A 21273-nucleotide genomic window follows, 5' to 3' on the forward strand; every position below is an offset into this window, starting at 1 on the left:
GGATCCACCAATCGTGGTACCGCCCGTTAGTCCACCCAGTGTAAACCCTACGTAATGGCTTGAGCGAACGAAGGCACGGATTCACTCTGTTTGCCTCCGCCTGGGGCTTGATGCTCTCGGGTCTGTCTCAGAAAATTGAACGGATGTAGGGGCGGACCTAAGAAGCACATCCGCCCGTGGATCCGCTCCCTTTTAAGTGTGTCCCAAGTGTCAAACGGATGCACCACCGGACTCAAGTAAGAAGTTCCGCTCGTGGGTTCGCTCGCTCTGACTATACCTTTTGGCCTGAACGGAGTCAGGGGCGGATTCACCTCTGCTGAGACCGCCCGTGAGTCTGCTCGTGCTGTCTTGGTTGAAATCTGATTTTAACCTTAAGGGCCTAGCATGAGACCCTTCTATACATACTTTAATGATTGTTTTTATATTCCTAGGCTACCCAACTGATGGAGAGCGAGAAGCCGAGGTGAGATTCATGTCAACCACACGTGGCGGCGCCCGTGTTAGGTGAGTGGGTTCTGGGTGATTTTGTTGGATTTGATTATTATATAATTGTTAATATTAAGCATGCTATGATATATTTATAAGCATGGTGCGCATTGCATTTTATTCAATTGTGAATTGTTATGAATGTGATAGTATGCTCACCAATGTATCGGGCTGCGGTGTCGAGTGTGCCGGTGCCGGAACCCCAATTTATTTAAATTATAAAAAGTGTTGTATGTCATCCTGAACTGTATATGCCGTGCCGTGTTGGTACCCGGGTACTAGACGGAATGGGACGTTGATGCACCCCGGAATACCTCTCGGGACGATAGGACCTGCATATAGTATATCTACGGCTAGGATGCTTATTCCCTTATGCTACGACCCTTGCCAAGAGGGGTTTATGTGTTGGATAGTCTGAGCACCTGTGATCTGTGGAGGTGGGAGAGGCCAGGACAAGGGTAGTGATGGCTATCGGGGTTTACCACTGGGTGGTCATGATGACTTCTACTGGCGCAGGTCCCTTCGTGATAATTGAGGTCTCACTGGGGCGATAGGATAAGTGACCCTCAGTGTCTCCCGAGTTATCACAGTAGTATATACTTGACCGATAGAATTGTGTGTTAGGTGAAAAATGAATCTAACATTAGCATGCATCATTCTGATTGATATTGATTGTATGGTGTATGTGCATTCCCCTTTGCTCCCTCACTAGCTAGTGTAGCTAACCCTGTTGCGCAACCCCTTTTTAGTTGATTATGCAGGAGGTACTACTTAGATGAGCACTGTTGGATGTGCATCAAGTGGAGCCAGTGGCTGTGACTTGGATGTAGATCTACACCCAAGATTGGTGTCCTCATGGCAATTGTTTATTATTTAATTTCCTGTCTTCATCCCATAATCATGTATAAATTGTATGTTTATTTATAGAGAGAGTAATGAATGGTTACTTGTATTAGAATTGTAATATGTGTTATCACTAGAGAACCGATGCTCTATAATTTCACATGATTTAATTTAATTTCGCTTCCGCTAACTCTGTATTTAGAACAGTTTATTCCTTTTATACATTCTTTCTGTCGTTATAATGTGATGACAGGGTGGACTGTGGCTCGGGACACTGTATCTGCGATCTTGGTAGGTATTGGGATGATGTGTGATTGTCCCAGTCATACCCCTATGTGGCAAAAATATCTTACATCGAGATAGGGGCGTGATAGAGTGGTATCAGAGCGTGATGCTTTGCACCGACCACAGTCCAGTATAACCGCTTGATTTACTCTCCACAAATAGGTTCTAAATTAAAAATCTCAAGAACATAAATGATTGTGTGCAGACTTAGGGAGAAGACTGATTGGAGTGGAAACAAGAATCTAGATGATAATAGGCAACATAGAATCTAGGATTTGAAACATAGGCTATTGGATATAATTATGCCATTGCTTGGTTGAGTCTTAAGTAGATATTAGTTGGATAAGTATATGTTATAATTCATGACCGATAATGAATTAAACATAACCAACCACAATAATCCACAATGATCTAAACAAGAGGAATTAAGCAACATATATAGATATGAATTATATATATGTATATATAATTCTCAATTGTTCTAAATTCCTGTTTGGGCATGCTTTTGCCCCTTCCGACCCAAAACCCCAAGATTCCACCTGTGCCAATTTAAAACACCTGATTTGTTCCATCCAACTTAAAGAGTACATTCATCCACCACAATGAAAAGTTCAAATAGTTCACCAAACCACCGGATCAAAAGGAAAAAAGGAAAAACTAAAGGAAAAGTAAAATAAGGAGTTCCACAAAGATCCATCACCCGGATAAGCAAGAGCTGATTAAAATAACTTCAAAGAACTGCTGGAGGAGAACTGAGCTAGGCATATGCACCACCTCTACCACTACGACCCAGGGAAGCATTGAGATCTTTCACCTCTCGGTCGATGCCCTCTAGGCGTTGAGCCCGATTAGAGAATTGCTTCTTGACGTCGTCAAAGCCGTCCATCGTCCTCAAGGTCAATCGTCGAATGGCCATCATGATGTTGCTACTTACCCCAGGTGCAACCAAAGTACCTGTTGCAGAAGGCCCTGAGCCCATAAATTCCAGATCATCACTATCATCCTCATCCTCCTCCCTGTTACCTCTGCCACCCCCGTAATGCACCTGCTCACCTGCACTGTCATAATCATAATACAGATTCATTTTCTATAGTGCATTGAATCCAATAGGTCCCTCTGTACTTGTTTCTTTGGGTTCATGATCAAGATCAATCCCAAGGAATAAGAAAATCCTAGTAAGCAGGCGACTATAGGGTAAGGTGTTGTTGCGAGCAGGATTCATCACCATGCAGGCCATGTGCTACATGACCATGTAAGGCAAACAGATGGGCTGGCCAGTATATAGAAAATGGGCCAGAACTACAGACATCAGAGGAGGTAATGTACTATGAGCCTTGGAAGGAGTCAGATTGGTCTTAGCTATAAAGATCAAAACACGTTGTGAAGGAGGAAACTTGGTAAGGTCAACATTCTCCTCATAGTTGTCATTGGTGAGGACCTTGAATAATTTCCTGCTCTCATCTGAATGCAAGCATTTGTCTGGATGACTCCCTGGAGGATAGTATACTTGTTCACCCTCGGAAGAGACACTGAGAAGAATCCCTAACTCTGTTGCAGTGAAACCAATGACCACTCCCTTTACATAGGAAGTCAGTTTGTACTCATCATCTTCCTCCTTGGTTAGGACCAAATTTGCATAGAACTCCCTGACCAATGTGGGATAGTAGAAGTCCGGCTGAACAAGCATGTTGGTCTACTACAGCCTCTCAAACCTAGCCCCCACCTTGTAGGCTAGGAGCTCCTTCACTGTGACATCTCTCTCCACCAGAATCTTCCTGTTGAAGAGATGCTCCCTATAGATCCCTTCGGTCTTTTTGGAGGTGAACCGATTTACGTTGTAAGAAATGGGAATAGCTTGCACAATGGATAGATCTCTCCTTCTCTTTGGGCCCATGATTTGATTTTCTACACAACAAGGGCACAAACCAAAGAAGGACAGTAAATGTAAGCCCAATTGAATTGATGACATGCAATTGGTAAATAAATTATAGGAATGGAATGTTTAAATGATATGGAAATGAATTGAAAAGAAGGCTAGACATGATGGGAAAAATTAAATATACATATGTGAATGATGAGGACATAGAATGTGGAATATGGATACCATTGGAGATATATTGAGAAGAGAAGAAACAAGATCAAACCATACACGAAGTCTGCATGAGATCCCTAGTATGTTTAGAAGTGAACAATGAGGCCAACACAAATAATATATGTGCTTTTGACTATTATATGTTTCAACCAATGTCAAACAAGTAAATGATTAGAAGGAATACCCCCAACAAGAGACAAGGAATTATTTAATTGAGAAAAATGAGATAAATATCAAGAAATTTTAGCAACTATTGGAATGAAGATGGGAAATGTAATTGAGGACATGTTAATGGGATAATGTCCATGAATTGGAGATGCAAACACAAACTTGAAGGTTTTCCCAAGCATTGAAGGATTAGGGTTTTACCCAATTTAAACCCAAAATTATTCGAGTAGATCTAACTACACTTGGCAACCTTAGCAAACAATCTCTAAAATGCTTTCAAGGGCTTTAAAATCCATAAGAAATGCAATGCACAAACAAGGAATCCAACCATATAGTGCCATTGATCGATTAGGGCTTGATTTACACCCAAAATCCTAACCTAAAATCGATTTTGGGCATGATCTTGGCATACATGGCCATGAAAGTATAAACAAAATCAAATCCCATCAAAACCTAGGCTATCCATCTCAAATCCAAGGAGAAAAGGAAGAGAAATATAAAGAGACACAAGCCAAAAATTCTACAATGGGGCAAAAAAGGAATATGTAGAGACAAGCAAATCTTACAATGGAAGAAAGAAGAGATTAGAAAAGAGAGAAGAGAAGAGGAATATTACCTTGAGAGTGAGAGAAGGAACTTTGAGGCTTGAGATCACAAGAAATCCACTCAAAGGAGTGCTTGGAAGTCCAACCGAAAACCTTGTAGAGCCCTCTTCCCTTACGGTTGTGTTTCCCCTCTTTGGAGCCAGAATGAGTTTTTAAAACTCATGGCTCTGTTTTGTTAAAATTCCGCGAATGGACAAATGAATGGAACTACTTATCATGACTCCGCCCGTTGATCTGTCCCGCTTAAAACTTAAAATTTTGGATTATTAGCCTGAGCGGATCAATGAGCGGATCCACATTTATGAGTCCACCCATAGATCCATTCGATTCATCTCCTCTTGGCCTTTTGACCTTCTGAAAAAGGACGAACTAACGGATTCACGTTCCACATCCGCCCGTTAGTCCACTCTCCTTATCTTTTTGGTGGAGCCACGAACGGACCCAATGCACTGGCACCACTCATGAGTCCGCTTAATTTCTTTTAGGATTTTGAGCCCAGATTTTGGAGACCTTTTGTCCCACCCATGTATGATGAACATATTCCTATACCCTAGACTCGACACCCTATTGTGTGACTCATTTGTTGGAACCACCTAAGTCTAGTTAAGGCCCTAAAGTTTAAGAGGGTTAGGACTTATACCTGACTGGGCCAGCCAATGTTTGACGGCAGGCATCAGTGTACGTTGTAACTCCCCTCCTATGCGAAAGAAGGAGAGTTATCTTTGTGGATGCAAGTCCTTAGACTCGTTAGTGAGTGAACCGAAACCTACGTGGTGTAGAAACCCTTATGGGGGTATATAGGTTTCAACTTTTAGCTAGGCCCTGCAAGAAGGAAACAATAAGCTGGTTTGAGCAGGTTTAGCTGAACAAGCCATAAGGGCCATGTGTATTGGGGAATCAGTCATGACACCTCAAGCTAGTGACGACTCTATTTGTACTTTACTTGGTTCATCCAAACCTTGTATAGACTCATAGAGATAGTCCTACATTGTGACTTAGTTTCCACAGGGACCTAGTATACCATACCTAGAGCTATCCTTGTTCCTTTGGATTGACTTAGGTTATAGATATGTCCATAGGGAAGTGAATGTAATTATTAAACTTAATCCTATGATTGGCGTGGTAATAAATACAATAAATATATTTCTTTCATCCTTGTGTGTAGATAGATTAGTTCTCCTGAGCCACGAGTGTGACTTTGGTTTAACCTTATGGTGATAGCTAGTTTAAGCCCGACCCTGGTCGACCAAACCTTAGGTTGATAGGGAATTAATTTAATAATGATCGGGTAGGTTAATAATGGACCCTATTTAAAGGAATTGACTTGGACTTAAACTGTGAGATGATTGTGTGGTTCTCATGAGAGGACTAGTATGGACTTTTCCCTTGTGGGATAACCGTGCGATAGGGTTAAAGGTTGTGAAAGCTAAAACTGATGGATGTAATAAGACCTTTCCAACAACAGATATGATGGGAGTAATGGGTCGCCAATGTGATTCCCTCCGTGTTGGGAGTGACACATATGGGGGTCCCATCAATATTCCAAATCATCCTGAAGTTGGGTTAGGTAATGAGATGACCTGAAGTGAAAGCATTCAGAATGTAAACCCTGTGTTGGGAACTAGGCAGGTTAAGTCTTGCAACCCAATAGTAACCTGAGTAGTGAAGACCTAGATGGCATCACTTGATCTGGGGGGGGGCTAGAGAACTCCCTATTCATCATGACATAGTTTAGTGTAGAAGACAGTGTGGTTACCTCGGGAATGTGGTAACTACCGATTCTTAACCTAATGGAGCTTAGGGTTACTATGAACCACACCCTTGTGGTAATGTGACCCTATAAAGGAGTTGTAACACCTGACCTGCTGTGTTATACAAGCACTACCTTACCTTGACCTGACCTTTGACTTGGTCCCAGTAGTGGGCAGTTAGACATGGTAATACCCAACGAACCCTTATACCTTGAGACCCAGGTTGCCTCAAATTTCGAGGACAAAATGTTTAATAAGGTTGGGGGGATGTTACACCCGCACCCCAAATATACCTCTGTACCCCGGGGCAGTTTAGACCTTTTCCTTAGAGGCAATGCCACGGTGGCACTAGTCAATACCTGTAACCTTAGACCTAAAATATTACTTAAAGAACCCCCTTGAAGCCATGGAAGTGTGGGCCAAAGCCCCACAATTTTCCTTGAAGTTTAGGCCATGACAGCAGCACCAAAGTCACGAACAGACTCACTCTTACTGAATCCGCTCGAGGATCCGCCCGTGCTGTCATCAGCCTTTTTGGATTATTTTCCTGTGGGACCCACACACCCGTGTCCCGGACACCCTAATTGAACCCTTGGACCATATGGACCCCTGCCCTCACCATTGATTGGTTGAGTGGGCCATGAAAGTGGGCCCACAATGCTTAACTTAGGTGAATACTAGGTTTTAACACCCTAGCCTAGACCAAATAGACCCTAGTGGACAATTGAGTCCTATGGACTTAGGGTACACCCCAAACATGACCTAATGGACCTAATGGGTATGGCTAAGGCCAAACAAGCCCTAAGACCTAACTAAAACCTATTTAAAGACCTAAGGGCCACTAAGTGATTAGGGATACCTAAACCAAACACACCCTAAGGCCCATCTAACCCGTTAAAGGATAGGGAAACCCCTCTCATTTACTTATCTCTCCCCCTCCCCCATAAACCGTGGAGGAGAAGAGATAAGAGAAAAGAGAAGGAGGAGGAAGGAAGAAGAAGAAGAAGTAAGAGAGGAATAGGAGGGGAAGGAAAGAGGATGGAAGCCATGGTAAGGTGGTTGGCATCCCCACACCTCCTCCCAAGCTGGCCGGACCCAAGGGAGAAGAGAAAGAGGAGGAGAAGAGATGGAGAGAGTGGCTGGAAGAAGGCAGCTCACCAAGGTAAGCTCCCCAAACCTAGCTCTCCCTCATTTCTCTTTAATTTTGATGGTTTCTTGAGCTAGGGCTAACCTAGGGTTCCATTAGAGACTCAAGGTGAAGCTCGGCCCTAGTTGGGAGCTCTAATGGATGCTGACCTAGGCCTCTAAGTGCTGCATTTGCAGCCATGGCCAATGAATCTCTGGTTTGAACCTTGAAACCCAACCCTTGGACCAAGGTGAGACCAAACCCTTGTAGGATCTTGGATCCTTGAGGTGAGCTTAGGACCTAGTGACCCTAGGAGGGGTTAGACACCTCTCCCTTATCCCTGAGAGCTTAGGGCACTCCAAGCTTCAAGCTGAAGCTGAAGCCCTCTACAATCTCGAAAGAGACTGTCGGCGGACGAATGACTGGATCCACCAATTTTTGCATCGCCTGTCAGTTTGCCCAGTGTAAACCCTGCGTAATGGCTTGAGTGGACGAAGGCATGGATTCACTCTGTTTGCCTCCGCCCGGGGCCTGATGCTCTCAGGTCTGTCTCAGGAAATTGAACGAATGTAGGGGCAGACCCAAGAAGCACATCCACCGGTGGATCCTCTCCCATTTAAGTGTGACTCAGGTATCGAACAGATGCACCATCGGACTCAAGTAAGAAGTTTTGCTCGTGGGTTCGCTCGCTCTAACTGTACCTTTTGGCCTGAACAGAGTCAGGGGCGGATTCACCTCTGCTGAGACTGCTCGTGAGTCCGCTTGTGCTGTCTTGGTTGAAATCTGATTTTAACCTTACGGGCCTAGCATGGGACCCTTCTATACATACTGTAATGATTGTTTTTGTATTCCTAGGCTACCCAACTCGATGGAGAGCGGGAAGCCCAGGTGAGATTCATGTCAACCACACGCGGCGGCGCCCGTGTTAGGTGAGTGGGTTTTGGGTGATTTTATTGGGTTTGATTATTATATAATTATTAATATTAATCATGCTATGATATATTTGTAAGCATGGTGCGCATTGCATTTTATTCAATTATGAATTGTTATGAATGTGATAATATGCTCACCAATGTATCAGGCTGCGGTGCCGAGTGTGCTGGTGTCGGAACCCCAATTTATTTAAATTATGAAAAGTACTGTATGTCATCCTGAACTACATGTGCCGTGCCGTATTGGTACCCGGGTATTAGATGGAATGGGACGTTGATGCACCCAGAATACCTCTCGGGATGATAAGACCTGCATATAGTATATCTACGGCTAGGATGTTTATTCCCTTATGCTACGACCCTTGCCAACAGGGGTTTATGTGTTGGATAGTCTGAGCACATGTGGTCTGTGAGGTGGGAGAGGCTAGGACAGGGGTAGTGATGGCTATCAAGGTTTTCCACTGGGTGGTCATGATGGCTTCTACTGGCGCAGGTCCCTTCGTGATAATTGAGGTTTCACTGGGGCGATAGGATAAGTGACCCTCAGTGTCTCCCGAGTTATCACAGTAGCATATACTTGACCGATAGAATTATATGTTAGGTGAAAAATGAATCTAACATTAGCATTCATCATTCTGATTGATATTGATTATATGGTGTATGTGCATTCCCCTTTGCTCCCTCACTAGCTAGTGTAGCTAACCCCGTTGCGCAACCCCTTTTTAGTTGATTATGCAAGAGGTACTACTTGGATGAGCACTGTTGGATGCGCATCAAGTAGAGCCGATGGTTGTGACTTCGATGTAGATGTACACCCAAGATTTTTTCTCTCGTGGCAATTGTTTATTATTTAATTTTCTGTCTTCATCCCACAATCATGTATAAACTGTATGTTTATTTATAGGGAGAGTAATGAATGGTTACTTATGTTAGAATTGTAATATGTGTTATCATTAGAGAACCGATGCTCTATAATTTCACATGATTTAATTTAATTTTGCTTCCGCTAACTCTGTATCTGGAAGGGTTTATTCCTTTTGTGCGTTCCTTTCTGTAGTCATAATGTAATGACAGGGTGGACTGTGGCTCGGGACACTGTATCTGCGATCCTGGTAGGTGTTGGGATGATGTGTGATTGTTCTAGTCATACCCCTATGTGGCAAAAATATCTTACATCGGGATAGGGGCATGATACTTTCAATTTTGTCCTTTATTTTTGCCACTACCTCAGGCGCCATGCGCCTAGGGAGTTGCTTAACTAGTTTATACCATTCCAAGATAGGTAAGCGATGCTCTACAAGCCCCCGATCTAGTCCAGGCAGGTCAGAATAGTCCCAAGCAAAACAGTCTTTATATTCCATTAAAAGGTTTACAATTGACACCTGAAAATCTGAATCAAGTAAGCCACTAACAAATGTTGACCTCTTGATATCCCTAGAGCCCAAATCACTCTCCTCGAGTGGGTCTTGAACTTCGGCTAACATCTCCTCTATCTTGGGTGCATCAGTCGGAGGTGCTTCATTTCCAAGCCTCTACTTGGGCCCTCTCCATCTATAGAACACTCGGTCATGTGGGCCTGAGCCAAAACCAGACGTTGTTCCAGACTGTAAAGGCTTAACCTCTTTATTATATCTACCTCTACGCCTTCCTTCTTAGATCTCCTATCCATCAGACTTGACTTTACTCAGTACAAGCTCGTCAACGCCTGACGGCCTAAAGAGCCCAAAAAGGGTGTAGCTGAACTGCTCAACATCCTCAACCACTGTCGAGGCCATAGCCATCATCGTAGGCCTGCCATTCTCGTCTTGGCCGACAAATGTGATGGGGATGATCTCCCTACCATAGAGTCTGGCCTCTCCATGATTCGCATTGACTAGAAAAGGCCTGCTGTCAGCACTCACCCACTCGATCTTTCCTTTGTCATTTTAGAAGACCAACACCTGATGGAGAGATGACGGAATGCAACTGTTGGCGTGGATCCAATCTTGCCCCAGCAAGGCATTGTAATTAGCATTAGCATCCATGACAAAGAAAGCGATCAAGGACTCCTTCCCCCCAATCCTGAGATCAATTGGGAGTATATCCTTTGGCTTGGACGCCCTTCCCAAAAAGTTGGGGACTGAGACGTCCACTGATAAGAGCTCGGCCTCGTTATGGCCTAGACTCTTCATCATTCTCGAGGGGAGTATGTTGACTGCATCTCCATTGTTGACCAGAACCCATGAGACGGATTTGCCGTTTATCTGGACATTGATATACAAAGGCTTCAAATGTTGAGTCATCTCCTTACTCAACTTCTCAAAACTCACGCTTGACTGGGTGGTCTGCTGCCACTGGGCCACTGCCTCTGGGCCGATCATGTCGATCATCAATAGACCATGAGAGGCAGGGCTTTCGACCATGCTCTGGGGATCAACGCCCATGATCAGAGGACCGCCATCCTCTTCCTCAAACTCCTCATCAATGATGTCCACCACCTCACAACTTGACTGGTATATCTGTGGTAGGACATAAACCATGTTGGCTGGAGCCTTCAACAAGACTGGGGTTTTGATCAAAATTGTGCCGATCATCATGGTCTGAATGTATCATTGAAGTTTAGAATCATCGATGTACTCTTGCTCTAAGTAACTGGATGTCCCTTTCTCGGGGGAAGAAGACTCGGACTCAGTCAATCGATTTTCTTCCCCTGCCAAGGCGAGATAACTTGAGGCCAGCTATTGATCTACTTTAAAGCTTGCTTCAGATTCCCTGCCTCGTTCTTGGGACACAGGCTTTGTCTTGGCCAATGCCTTCTCCTTCCCCTTTGAAGGGGGCCTGACTGTCTGTTGGCTACTTCTTTTACCAACCTCAAGATGGTCCGCGGAGAGCGGGGCCCCTTCATGATCATCTCTCTCTCTCGGGGCCCTGCATGCCTGACGCCTCTGCTCCTCCTTGAATGGGAAGGCATCCATGCAACCTGGCAGCTCCTCAAACTGGCGTCGCGTTGCTGCTTGCTTCCTTTGCCATCTGGATTTCTAGGTCCTGGTCATCCTCCTCCCTTGGTCGAAAGGAAACTTTGGATGTCTCGCAACATTTCAATGGTAATCCCTCTCAGCCCTTGACTGAGGAGTCACCATCCTACGTGGGTAGGGAGTAGTAAACCCCCTTGGTGAGTCCCCTTGTGCCTCTTGCTCCGGCAAAGTGATAGCAGACCACAACCGCATTGGCGCCAAGGCTGATGGCCTTGCCACACGGTCCTTGGTCGATGGCCGTATCAGCGGCCTCCTTTTAGATCTGCTGGCTGGTTGGCAGTCCTAGCCCTCCTTAACGAACCGTCTCTCAAACCTTGCCCCTATTTGACATCCCCGATCAAACCCAGTAGCAGGATACCCTGGCCTGGCTGACCCTGCGGTCTGCGTAAGCTTCGCTTCTCTTCTGCTTTGCTGATCATCCACTGAAGGGGCACTTGACTCTGCCTGAGGCTTGTTCTCATACAACTTCTTGCAATGCACACAAACTCCACATCGAAAACATTGGTCTGGCAGCGGATCAATGGCTTCGGGGTCCACCCCTTTTTCCTTCTCTTTAGCTAAATGCTAGAGATGTTTCAACGTGACTAGCGGTTCCTTCCCCTTGAGTAAGCACAGCTTTGACAGGTCGGCATCCACCATGTTGACTGGCGAGAAAGGGTTCTCATCCACAAGCATGACGCCCTTCCCCTTGTCCGAGAACTTCAGGTGTCCGTCATTGATAGCCTTCTGCAAAGCCATACGAAGAACAATAGAACCATTAGTGTTGTGAGTTAATGAATTGTGCCACTTTCAATACCTTTTACCCTTGACCTCCTCGGCCGAAGGTATATGATGCCCTTCTGAAAGCTTAATTTGCTCGTCCTTAAGGAGGTGGTTGAAGATTGACTCGGCCTTGGATATGTCATAAGAATACCGGGTCCTACTATCCAGATTCCTGGTCGGAGATGGCTTTAGCGGCGGGCTTGCCCCCACACGGTCGCCCATTGGAGACAGAGCCTTGCACACGTAAGGCTTCCCCGAGACAATTTCAGTGATGCTAATCTCACATTCTTCGTCGACCTCGAAATCCAAAAAGTTGACAAAACTGGGACTAGCAGCCCCCATAATCGCCAAAGCCGGTTGCTTATAATAGGTCCCTAAGGACGAGGCCTTTCGATCTTCCTCCTCCTTGAGGAGCAGCTCATAGCTGGTTGCTTGGGCTATGAGTTGACGGAGGTTTGGGAATTCCTATCTAGTAAAGCGCTTTCGCAATTCAAAGGAAAGGCCGCCCAGAGCCATCGTAGCATATTCTGGCTCTTATAAAACTATTGGGCACTTATACCGCGCCAACTTGAATCTATTGACAAACTTGGCAACTGATTCGTCAGGCAATTGGCACATGTATGCCAAATCCGCTATAGGGACTACAGGTTCGGTCCAGATAAAACTGAGCATGGAAGTAGTCCTCCATCTCATGCCACGTTTGAATCGAATCAGCCGGTAAGTTGATGTATCAGGTGAATGCTGATCCGGTCAGAGAGTTTGGGAACAACCTAAGTTTCATGACTTCGTTAGCCCCGAAGTTTCCACTCTGGACAACGAACCATGCTATGTGCTCGACAGTGGACATACTGTCCTCTCCCGAGAACTTAGTAAACTCTGGAATTTTTTTATTATACCCAAAGTCTAACCGGTCACAGTGCTCGGGGTAAGGCTTCCTATACACCGGTAGGGTAATAGGCCAAACAAGGGGTTGATTTGCTCCTGGATCAACTGGGTCAAATCTACCTGGTTTGCAAGTACCTGATTGGCTTGATCCATAGCCAACGGCTGCCTCTGTGGGACCTCTGCTTGCCCCTTGTTGGGAGGCGGCGGAAAGTGACCGACATACGACCATTTTGGCTCTGACAGATTCATCCTGGGCACGGTTGGCCTTTGATAGAAACTCATACTTGCGTGCCCAGAGCTCTCTCCTCCAATGGCTTGGGGGCCTATTGTTGGACCTGTCGTGGTGACCGGCACGGTCGGATTCCCGATCTGCAACGCCGGAGCAGTAACTCCATTCTGAGGAGGTGTGGTCCGAACCACCGCCCCACTTGGACGTGCTGGCTGGCTTGACGAACTGGCACAACCGGCCTGACTGAAAGCTTTGGGATAAACCCTTTGGGCAGATGGCAGACCGATTTCGGTCCCTATCGCACTGCCAACTTAAACGGTCGGGATCTAACCTAAACAGAGTTGGCTAACCTGAGGCGGCCGTTGTTGGGCCTAGGTGCCATTGTAGGCCTGGGCCATGGAAGCCACGATGGCTTTCATGTCCTCTATCCCCGTTTGCAGGTACCCTTGTGTCTCAGCAGCCGTGCGGGCCTGCCCTTGTAACAGCGCAGTCACGAAAGGTGGAATAGCAGCATCCAACTGTTGCTCACCTTGCGCGACTAGGTGATCAGCATTTCCACCATTAGACTTATCAGTTCTGCTATCCTTGTTGCGTTGACTCGCTCTGGTATCCACCATCACTATCGAGTGTCCCACCGGGTGTGCCAAAAATGTTATACTAGAAATCCTTCAGCCAGCGAGGTGTGGCCGGAATGGGAATAAAACACCCTGTTATGCTGTGGTGGCTTAGAGTTCTACTCGTGCCCCGGTATTCCGTGGACTTTTCAAAGATAACAGACGTAACGATGGATTGGAATTGCACTTCAAATTACTTAATGTGAACAATCTACAGTGTAAATCGTAAAGGTGCATAAAGCAAAATACAAGAAAACCTTAAGTTCACACCATCATGAAAGGAAAAGAAAACAGTACATGGAACAATAAAGATAAGTAAAATGCAGGTTTGTTGTGTGATTGATTGATGCCTCATCCTTGCTTCTCCTGTTTATTTATATGGTAAGGGTAACCATAAAGAACGGTCCCCTAAATCATCGGCCACAATTTCGTCATGTTCAGGCCAACACACCTTCCCAATCCTAACTGCCAAGAACTGTCAGTGATGCTAACTGTTCGCTTCTTGGCCGATGACCCAAACCTTGATCGAAAAGCGCCATCGTGCCTCGACCAATCCGCTTAGTCGAGATGTCCCGTGGCCGAGTGTCTCCACCTGGCCGTGAAGGAGTGGAGCGAAATCTGAGTGAAAATAGCAAAATAAAAAAAGAACGAACAGAAAAAGTTTTATTTTGACATTTATTCTGTGTTTTAAATAAACCAACAATTTTGATTTATTACTCTTGTTGGGGTGACAAAGATGCAAGCAATGTTAAAAAAAAAATAGAAAAAAAAAAATGAAAAGAAAAGCATATGGACATGAATTTCTGTAATTTACAAGAAGAGAATTTCTTTTGGTATATAAAATTGCTTGTCAGTTTTGTTTTCATATTTCAAATCCATGAAGATTCACCCAAAAAAAAAAAAAAAAAATTCCATGAAGAGACCTTTTGTTTTTTGCTTCTTAGTCAACTCTTTCACACATGCAGATAAAGTGGCTTGTAATTTACCTATTAAAATGTTATAAAAAAAATTTACCTATTAAAAAACAATAAAATATTGAAAAAAAAAACTGGGTTCATGACACGTTAGCATGCCAATGAGAAGGTACAAATTGGCATCATAGGGTGAGATCTCTGCACTTTTTACGGGGTGGGTGGTCATTTCATCGAATTTTTATCTGCTGCTGTGCCATCGTGTGGCGCAGCAACGGATAAAGGTCCTCATTTCACCCCTCTATATCTAGGCGCGGGCAATACACTTATGTCGCGTAGAAGTTTTCTCCAAACTATAAATTAGAGACGGTATCGGAAGGCTTCTTTCACTCTTGAGACAGAAACTCAAATAAGAGAGAGAGAGAGAGAGAGATGAGTCCGTCGGAGGAAAAGCCGATTATAATAGTTGGAGGTGGAATCTGCGGCCTTGCTACCGCCCTTGCCCTTCATAGGTACCTACTCTTCTCTTCTCTTCTCTTTTCTTCTCTTCTCTTTCTTTCTTTCTTTCTTTCTTTCTTTCTTGGTTTTTAGCTTCTAATCTTGTTTAAAACAAGGAACCTCAGAACTAATAGAGATTTATAATATTAATAAAGCGGAAGAAGAATGAAAGGGAAGAAATGGCCCGATCGATCAGTTTATCTTTTTCTTCTGAAAACAGTTAGTTTGGCGAAGAGGTGACAAACCCACCGCTCACTCTGGACTCTCTCGAATCTGGAATGACTACCAAATTGTTTGGTTAGAATGTTTATTTATTTATTTATTATAAGTGTGTGGTTGTGTTCGTCAACCTTATCGGCTGTCCTAGGGGTGGGCCCGTATAGGAGTACAGTGAGGCCCATGGCCAAGTGGCCTAGCCATGGGGTGAATCACCGAAGTCATTACGTTTGCAGTTACATCAGCTGCTGGTGTCTCCTGATCTAAATGGATGGATGGATATAAAGATAAGCCACCTGCAGTTATTTTAATACCCAGGTTACCCTTTGCCCTTTTCTATATTAATTGAGATTGGTTGGTAAGCCACCAGTAGTTATTCCTAAGTGACATTAAACATATAAATTCAAGAATCAGACGAGAGAGAGAGAGAGAGAGAGAGAGAGAGAAAACTCCATAAAAGTTTTCTACTGCTACTGTGTGAGATGTGAGTCTTCTATCATTTTGTATTTAAATCATGTGGCGCTGTTCTCTGTGCCGTAGCGTAGGCTGTACCCAAATACATGGGGGTGGGCACAATAACCACCCTCCCCCTGAGTATGTGTCTAGGTGCAGCCTACATTGCGGCACAAAAAACATTCTTCCAATAATATACTAACAGTTTAGTAGATGCCTCCTACATTTCTTTTAATAGACAAATCATATACTGTTTGTTATGTATTTTTGGAAGCATTCTAGGTCGATTACTGCATTCTTAGACGATAAAAGCAACTATTTTTATCACCCAAGAATGCGAAATCGATCTGGAATGCATTCCAAGAATACATACCAAACACAGCTTTTATGAACTTATGACAGGTAAGGCAACAAATAAGAAATATATAATGAAGGCAAATTAAGAATCCTGCATTGAAGATTGATGTCTTGTATTATGTGATTGAATTGGGTTGTGAGTGGCCTCCAAAGGGCTCCTAAATGCCATAAAAGATAATTTCAGAAATTGTATTTTTATATTTTTCCTTTAAATCGATAGTGATGGGAGGGGGTCATTAAGGTTAAGACTGAATTATTTTATAAATAGAAAGGGGAGAGGAAGAGAACTTATAAGTTATAACTACTTTCTCTCTCTTCTTTTTTATGGATACGAATAACCCTTTTTTTATGCTAGTGAAGCTGCTTTTATCTCACCATGGTTGTAGGTACATTGTCGAACCATGCATAATCTTATGTTGTGGTTGTTTGATTGTCTTTTCTTTTGTTAGTTACATTGTGCTTTTCTAAATCATGTATAGGTTTCAGTTTTTATGCCTTATTTTTATTTTTAAAACAAAATTATGGGAGAATGTTCTTTATGCCGCAGTATAGCCTGTGCCCAGGCACATGGGCAGCCTGTGCAGGGGGCAGGGTTGTCATTGTACCCACCCCCATGTAACTGGACGCAGGCTGCACTGCGGCACAGAGAACAGTGCCCCCAAAATTATATACAGGTTCAATTATTTTTTTTTTTTTGGGGGGGGGGTGGTGGGGGGACCTTGGCCTAGATGCACCCCTAGCTATAATTATGATTTTTTTTTTATTATTCTACTAATTTGTTTATATATAGGAGGATATTAAGTATTAATTAATTTTTATGGTTTCAGGAAAGGGATTAGCAGTACGGTTGTAGAGAGATCAGAATCCCTAAGAGCTGCAGGAGCTGCAATCGGTATCTTTGCAAATGGGTGGCGTGTGCTTGATGAACTTGGAGTGGGCCAAGAGCTCAGATCAAAAGCTATTCCATTACAAGCGTATGTTTTTTAATTAAATATTAACAAACATTAGTAGAGTTCTTAAGAGTGTTCCCTCCAATTCCTCACATAGGAGTGGAAATGATCACCTTACCTCCTGCCCGAACACACTGCCCAAGGTGGGGTAGGGTGGTCATTTCTGCTCCTATGTGAGGAATTGGAGGGAATTGGAGCAGGCAACAAATTGGAGGTGATAAAAATTCGCATGTTAACCAAGTTATTCTTTTGATTGCATGTTCACCTTCAACTTTTGCTCTCTGTCAATTTGAATTTGACCAGTTGTTATATATATAGCCTTATAGGGATCAAATGCTGGTTTTCCCAATGTGTTTCGACGTAATTTTACCTGGAAAATTTTCTACTGTAAATTTTACTTCGTAAATATAAAATTTTACATGTTGAAAAGTTTTCCAATGTTTGTTTCCATAAACAAAAAAAGCATTGGAAAACTTTTATACATGTAAAATTTTATAAGATCTAATTTTTTGAAGTGAAAATTTTCAGGTAAAAATTTCCAGGTAAGATTTTACGCCGAAACAAATAGAGCCAATATAGAAACATCAATATATGGGAAATGTTCTCTGAGCTGACCGTAGAGGGTACACTAGTACGCTTATCTCACACTTTCTCTCTTTTACTAACATGAAATGTATGTAGATCTATCTGTCCCTTATATAGGAAGCAGTTTGATTGATCCTCATGGTGTGCTCTCCTATGCTGCTTGCTCAGAGTGATAAATAATTGAGGTGTAGCCTCCTTTTATTTATCCATTTGTAATTATTAAAAAAATTTCAAAACATAGACATACAAGAGGGTAATTAATTTCAAAAAAGAATTCATTTATGATTTACCATCATTGGATCCATTTGTCCCAGTACTGAAAGGTAAATTTTTGTAAAATTCTTACAAATCAAAACAATTAGAAGTGTTATACCTGCAATGTTATGATCCCCTTTGTTATTGGTGAAGCCTAATCTCAGTCTAGAAAATGTTATGGTGATTTTTCGTCGAGCTGCTTTTCTTTCGAAATGCGTCAAAATGGCCTAAATGTGCATATGACAACCTTTAGCGGTGTTGAGACCTATAGAGCTCGTCGAGATCTTCGATTTGATATGTATTTTGACATATGTTGGTTCAAGTCCGAACCAGATAGGATGGGTCTCTAGGGGCAGTTTTGTATTTTCTAAGTTAGAGTTTTCTTATATAATGTTGTTATCTCGTTGAGAGATGTGGGGTGAGGGTTTGTATTTTGCTTCACATATCTCTGGGTTGTGGATGTAGCCTTCCTTCTTGGGGGTGAACCACGTAAATCTTTTCTTGTGTGCTTGTTCTTCTCTTTCTCTTCATTTTTTTTTGCAAAATCACCATTTTGGGCATTGTTTTTCTAAGATGATGTATTTTGCACGATGATGATGATGTAGTTAATATGTCCATTGAAGTACTTTAGGTTTCAATAACTAACACGTATGTTATTTGTACGTATATCTAGGGTGCGAGATGAAAGTTCACGAGGTGAATCGGTGTCATTCATGTAAGTTCCATAAATTTTGATATGGTCTGATTTATTAATTAATTGGAAAAACAAACAAAATATCAATTCTTTAATGGGAAAAATAACTCTGTATGGGCCTACACTAGCACTCCCATGTGTCTATCTCTCTCTTCCCCATTTGAAAAGACATCTCTACCCCCTAACACTACAACAAAAAGGGCTTATAACTGCGTTTTTTTCTGCAGTAATAGGCCCTAAAATCCGTAGCAATAGCCTATAACTACAGATTACCTGCGGTTTTTTATCTACAGCTACAAGTGTCGTCACTAAGTTTGTAGCTGCGGTTATCCTACTGCAGGAAAAGGGTACTCTGTAGCTGTGGATTTTTAGTTGTGGATTTTTCAGCAATAAATTTATAGCTGCATATTTTTTAGCTACGGATATTTCCGCAGCAAATCTATAGCTACGGATTTTTAACTCTGGATTTTTCCGCAGCAAACCTATAGCTGCTGATTTTTAACTGTGGATTTTTCCGTAGTCAATATCTAACTGCGGACTTTTAGTTGTGGATTTTTCCGCAACAAATTTTAGCTGCACAAATTTGCGTCCCAAAATTTATAGCTATGTTTTTTAATTGCGGATTTTTTGTGCAACAAAATCTATAAACATGTAGATGCAGATTGCAATTGCAAATTTTTGTGCATTAAAAGGCTATAACTGCAGATATTAGCTACGGATTTTTTTTATGAAACTTGTAACTATCGATTTTAGTTGCGGATTTTTGTGCATCAAAATCTATAACTACAAATTTTAACTGCAACTTTTTGTGCAACAAAATTTATAGTTGTGGATTTTAATTATGGAAATTTTAGATTATGCCTGTTTCTTGAATCCACGTAATCCATTCATTACACAATACATCTAAAATAAAAATCCATTCAACACGTAATATGGCTAAAATAAAAAATCATTCGATACACATAATTGTTTAACACCAAAATATATATAAATGCATAAATCGTGTTTATCATCCAAATCACTTAAATTCAAAATACATCTAAAATAAAAATCATATTCACCATCCGAATCATTTAAAATCCAAAATACCTAACAAATCAATAGTAGTATCCTAAAAACACTCAACTCCCAACAATTCATATTGTACGCCAAAAAAAAAAAAAAAAACTACAACTAGACTCGACTAGTAGTTGAGTGCTTCTTGTTGTTTAGATCTTGATCGAGTCTCAGCCTCCCAAGTGCTATGCTGATGGGGAACTCTACAATGGTCTACCACCTTCTTGATTGACTATATTTTGAGTTAATGGGATACTTCCTGTAATCAATATTAATAAAATTAATTGTTAAACAATTATTTAATAAATACTCATGATAAAACCATAAATTATATATCACTTTACCTTGTTGAGACGAAGAAGCATTATGACTAGCTAAAGAAGAGCGATTCCCTTGTAGTGTTGACTCATTGTGACCAGTATAGGCATCAGGTACCTATCACACATATATAAATAACAAAGGATTATTCTTGAAATAAATAATAGTTAAAAATAATGACCAATAAATTATAATAGAAATAAAAAAAACTGTAATATAAAAATAATTTTTAAGACTAGCACCCTAAAAGCATCTAGCATATTAAGCCTTCAAATTGACAATCAATACAAAGTAGCATTTCAAATCCATGGAAAAGGACAGAGAGTTGATCCAAAAATGTATTAAAATTTTTCTATAACCTGTACAACACTCTTTACCACATGTATAAAGTTGAAAGCATTTGGGAATTGGGATCAACAAAGTTTCTAATGAGAAAAAGGAAAGGGGGCCAAAACAGATTATGTGTTGATTTCACATAAATCAGTTGGATTTATTACTCAGATTCTGATTATTACCTTCCACCAAGTTAAAATTCAGATCTTCTAATCTCAAATTGACATTTTGATAGGTATCAATTCTGAACTCAGATTTCACTTTCTACATTGTTACTAAATTAGATTTAAGTGGTTTCATAATCTAAATTTGAGGTAGAACAGAAAAAAATAATAATAATATGCAACAAAACTACTCATATCCAAATGTTAGAGTACACCTGTTTTTGTGCACTTGCTGCTGGAGGGACGGTGGATCTGACAATGAGTCACTAATCTAATTCACAGTATAAAACAGAAACGTGATGGGAAACATATTCTACTTAGGACAGTAACTAAAAGGATAAAAGCATGCAAATATTATTTTGTAACTTCAACAAATTTTGCAAGTTGAGAATCAATATGATCAAAATTAATTAGTTTATCAACTAACCAACTTTTTAGTGAAAGCAGAGAACATGACTTCCAAGAAACATACCTGCCCATAGATCCAAGCTCTAGGGATGTTAAAAGATTGAAGTAGATCGGAACCACATACAAACATGACCTGGAAAACAATGAATAATCAACTAGTCATCCAACCCTCATCTGAGGTATTAACAAAAACTATAATTTATCCCTTAAGCTTACAAAAGAAAAAGAAACAAACAATCTGTAGGTATCATTGCAGTAAGCATCTACAGCATTATAATGCTAT

The 21273-nt window shown here is 42.0% G+C and overlaps 1 protein-coding gene across 2 annotated transcripts in view; it reads left to right on the plus strand.

Moving 5' to 3' along the window:
- The first annotated feature begins 14751 nt into the window (after positions 1-14751).
- LOC122646880 (monooxygenase 1-like) overlaps positions 14752-21273 on the plus strand; it is a 33201-nt gene continuing 26679 nt past the window's right edge. For both annotated transcript variants that reach the window (XM_043840512.1, XM_043840513.1), the window contains exons 1-4: positions 14752-14762; positions 15122-15215; positions 17055-17201; positions 18691-18732. In XM_043840512.1, coding sequence (XP_043696447.1) covers positions 15136-15215; positions 17055-17201; positions 18691-18732 — 269 coding nt within the window. In that variant the 5' untranslated portion in view covers positions 14752-14762; positions 15122-15135. The remainder of the gene's footprint in view (positions 14763-15121; positions 15216-17054; positions 17202-18690; positions 18733-21273) is intronic.

The sequence above is a fragment of the Telopea speciosissima genome, chromosome 11 (assembly GCF_018873765.1).
Source record: "Telopea speciosissima isolate NSW1024214 ecotype Mountain lineage chromosome 11, Tspe_v1, whole genome shotgun sequence".
NCBI classification, from domain to species: Eukaryota; Viridiplantae; Streptophyta; class Magnoliopsida; order Proteales; family Proteaceae; genus Telopea; species Telopea speciosissima.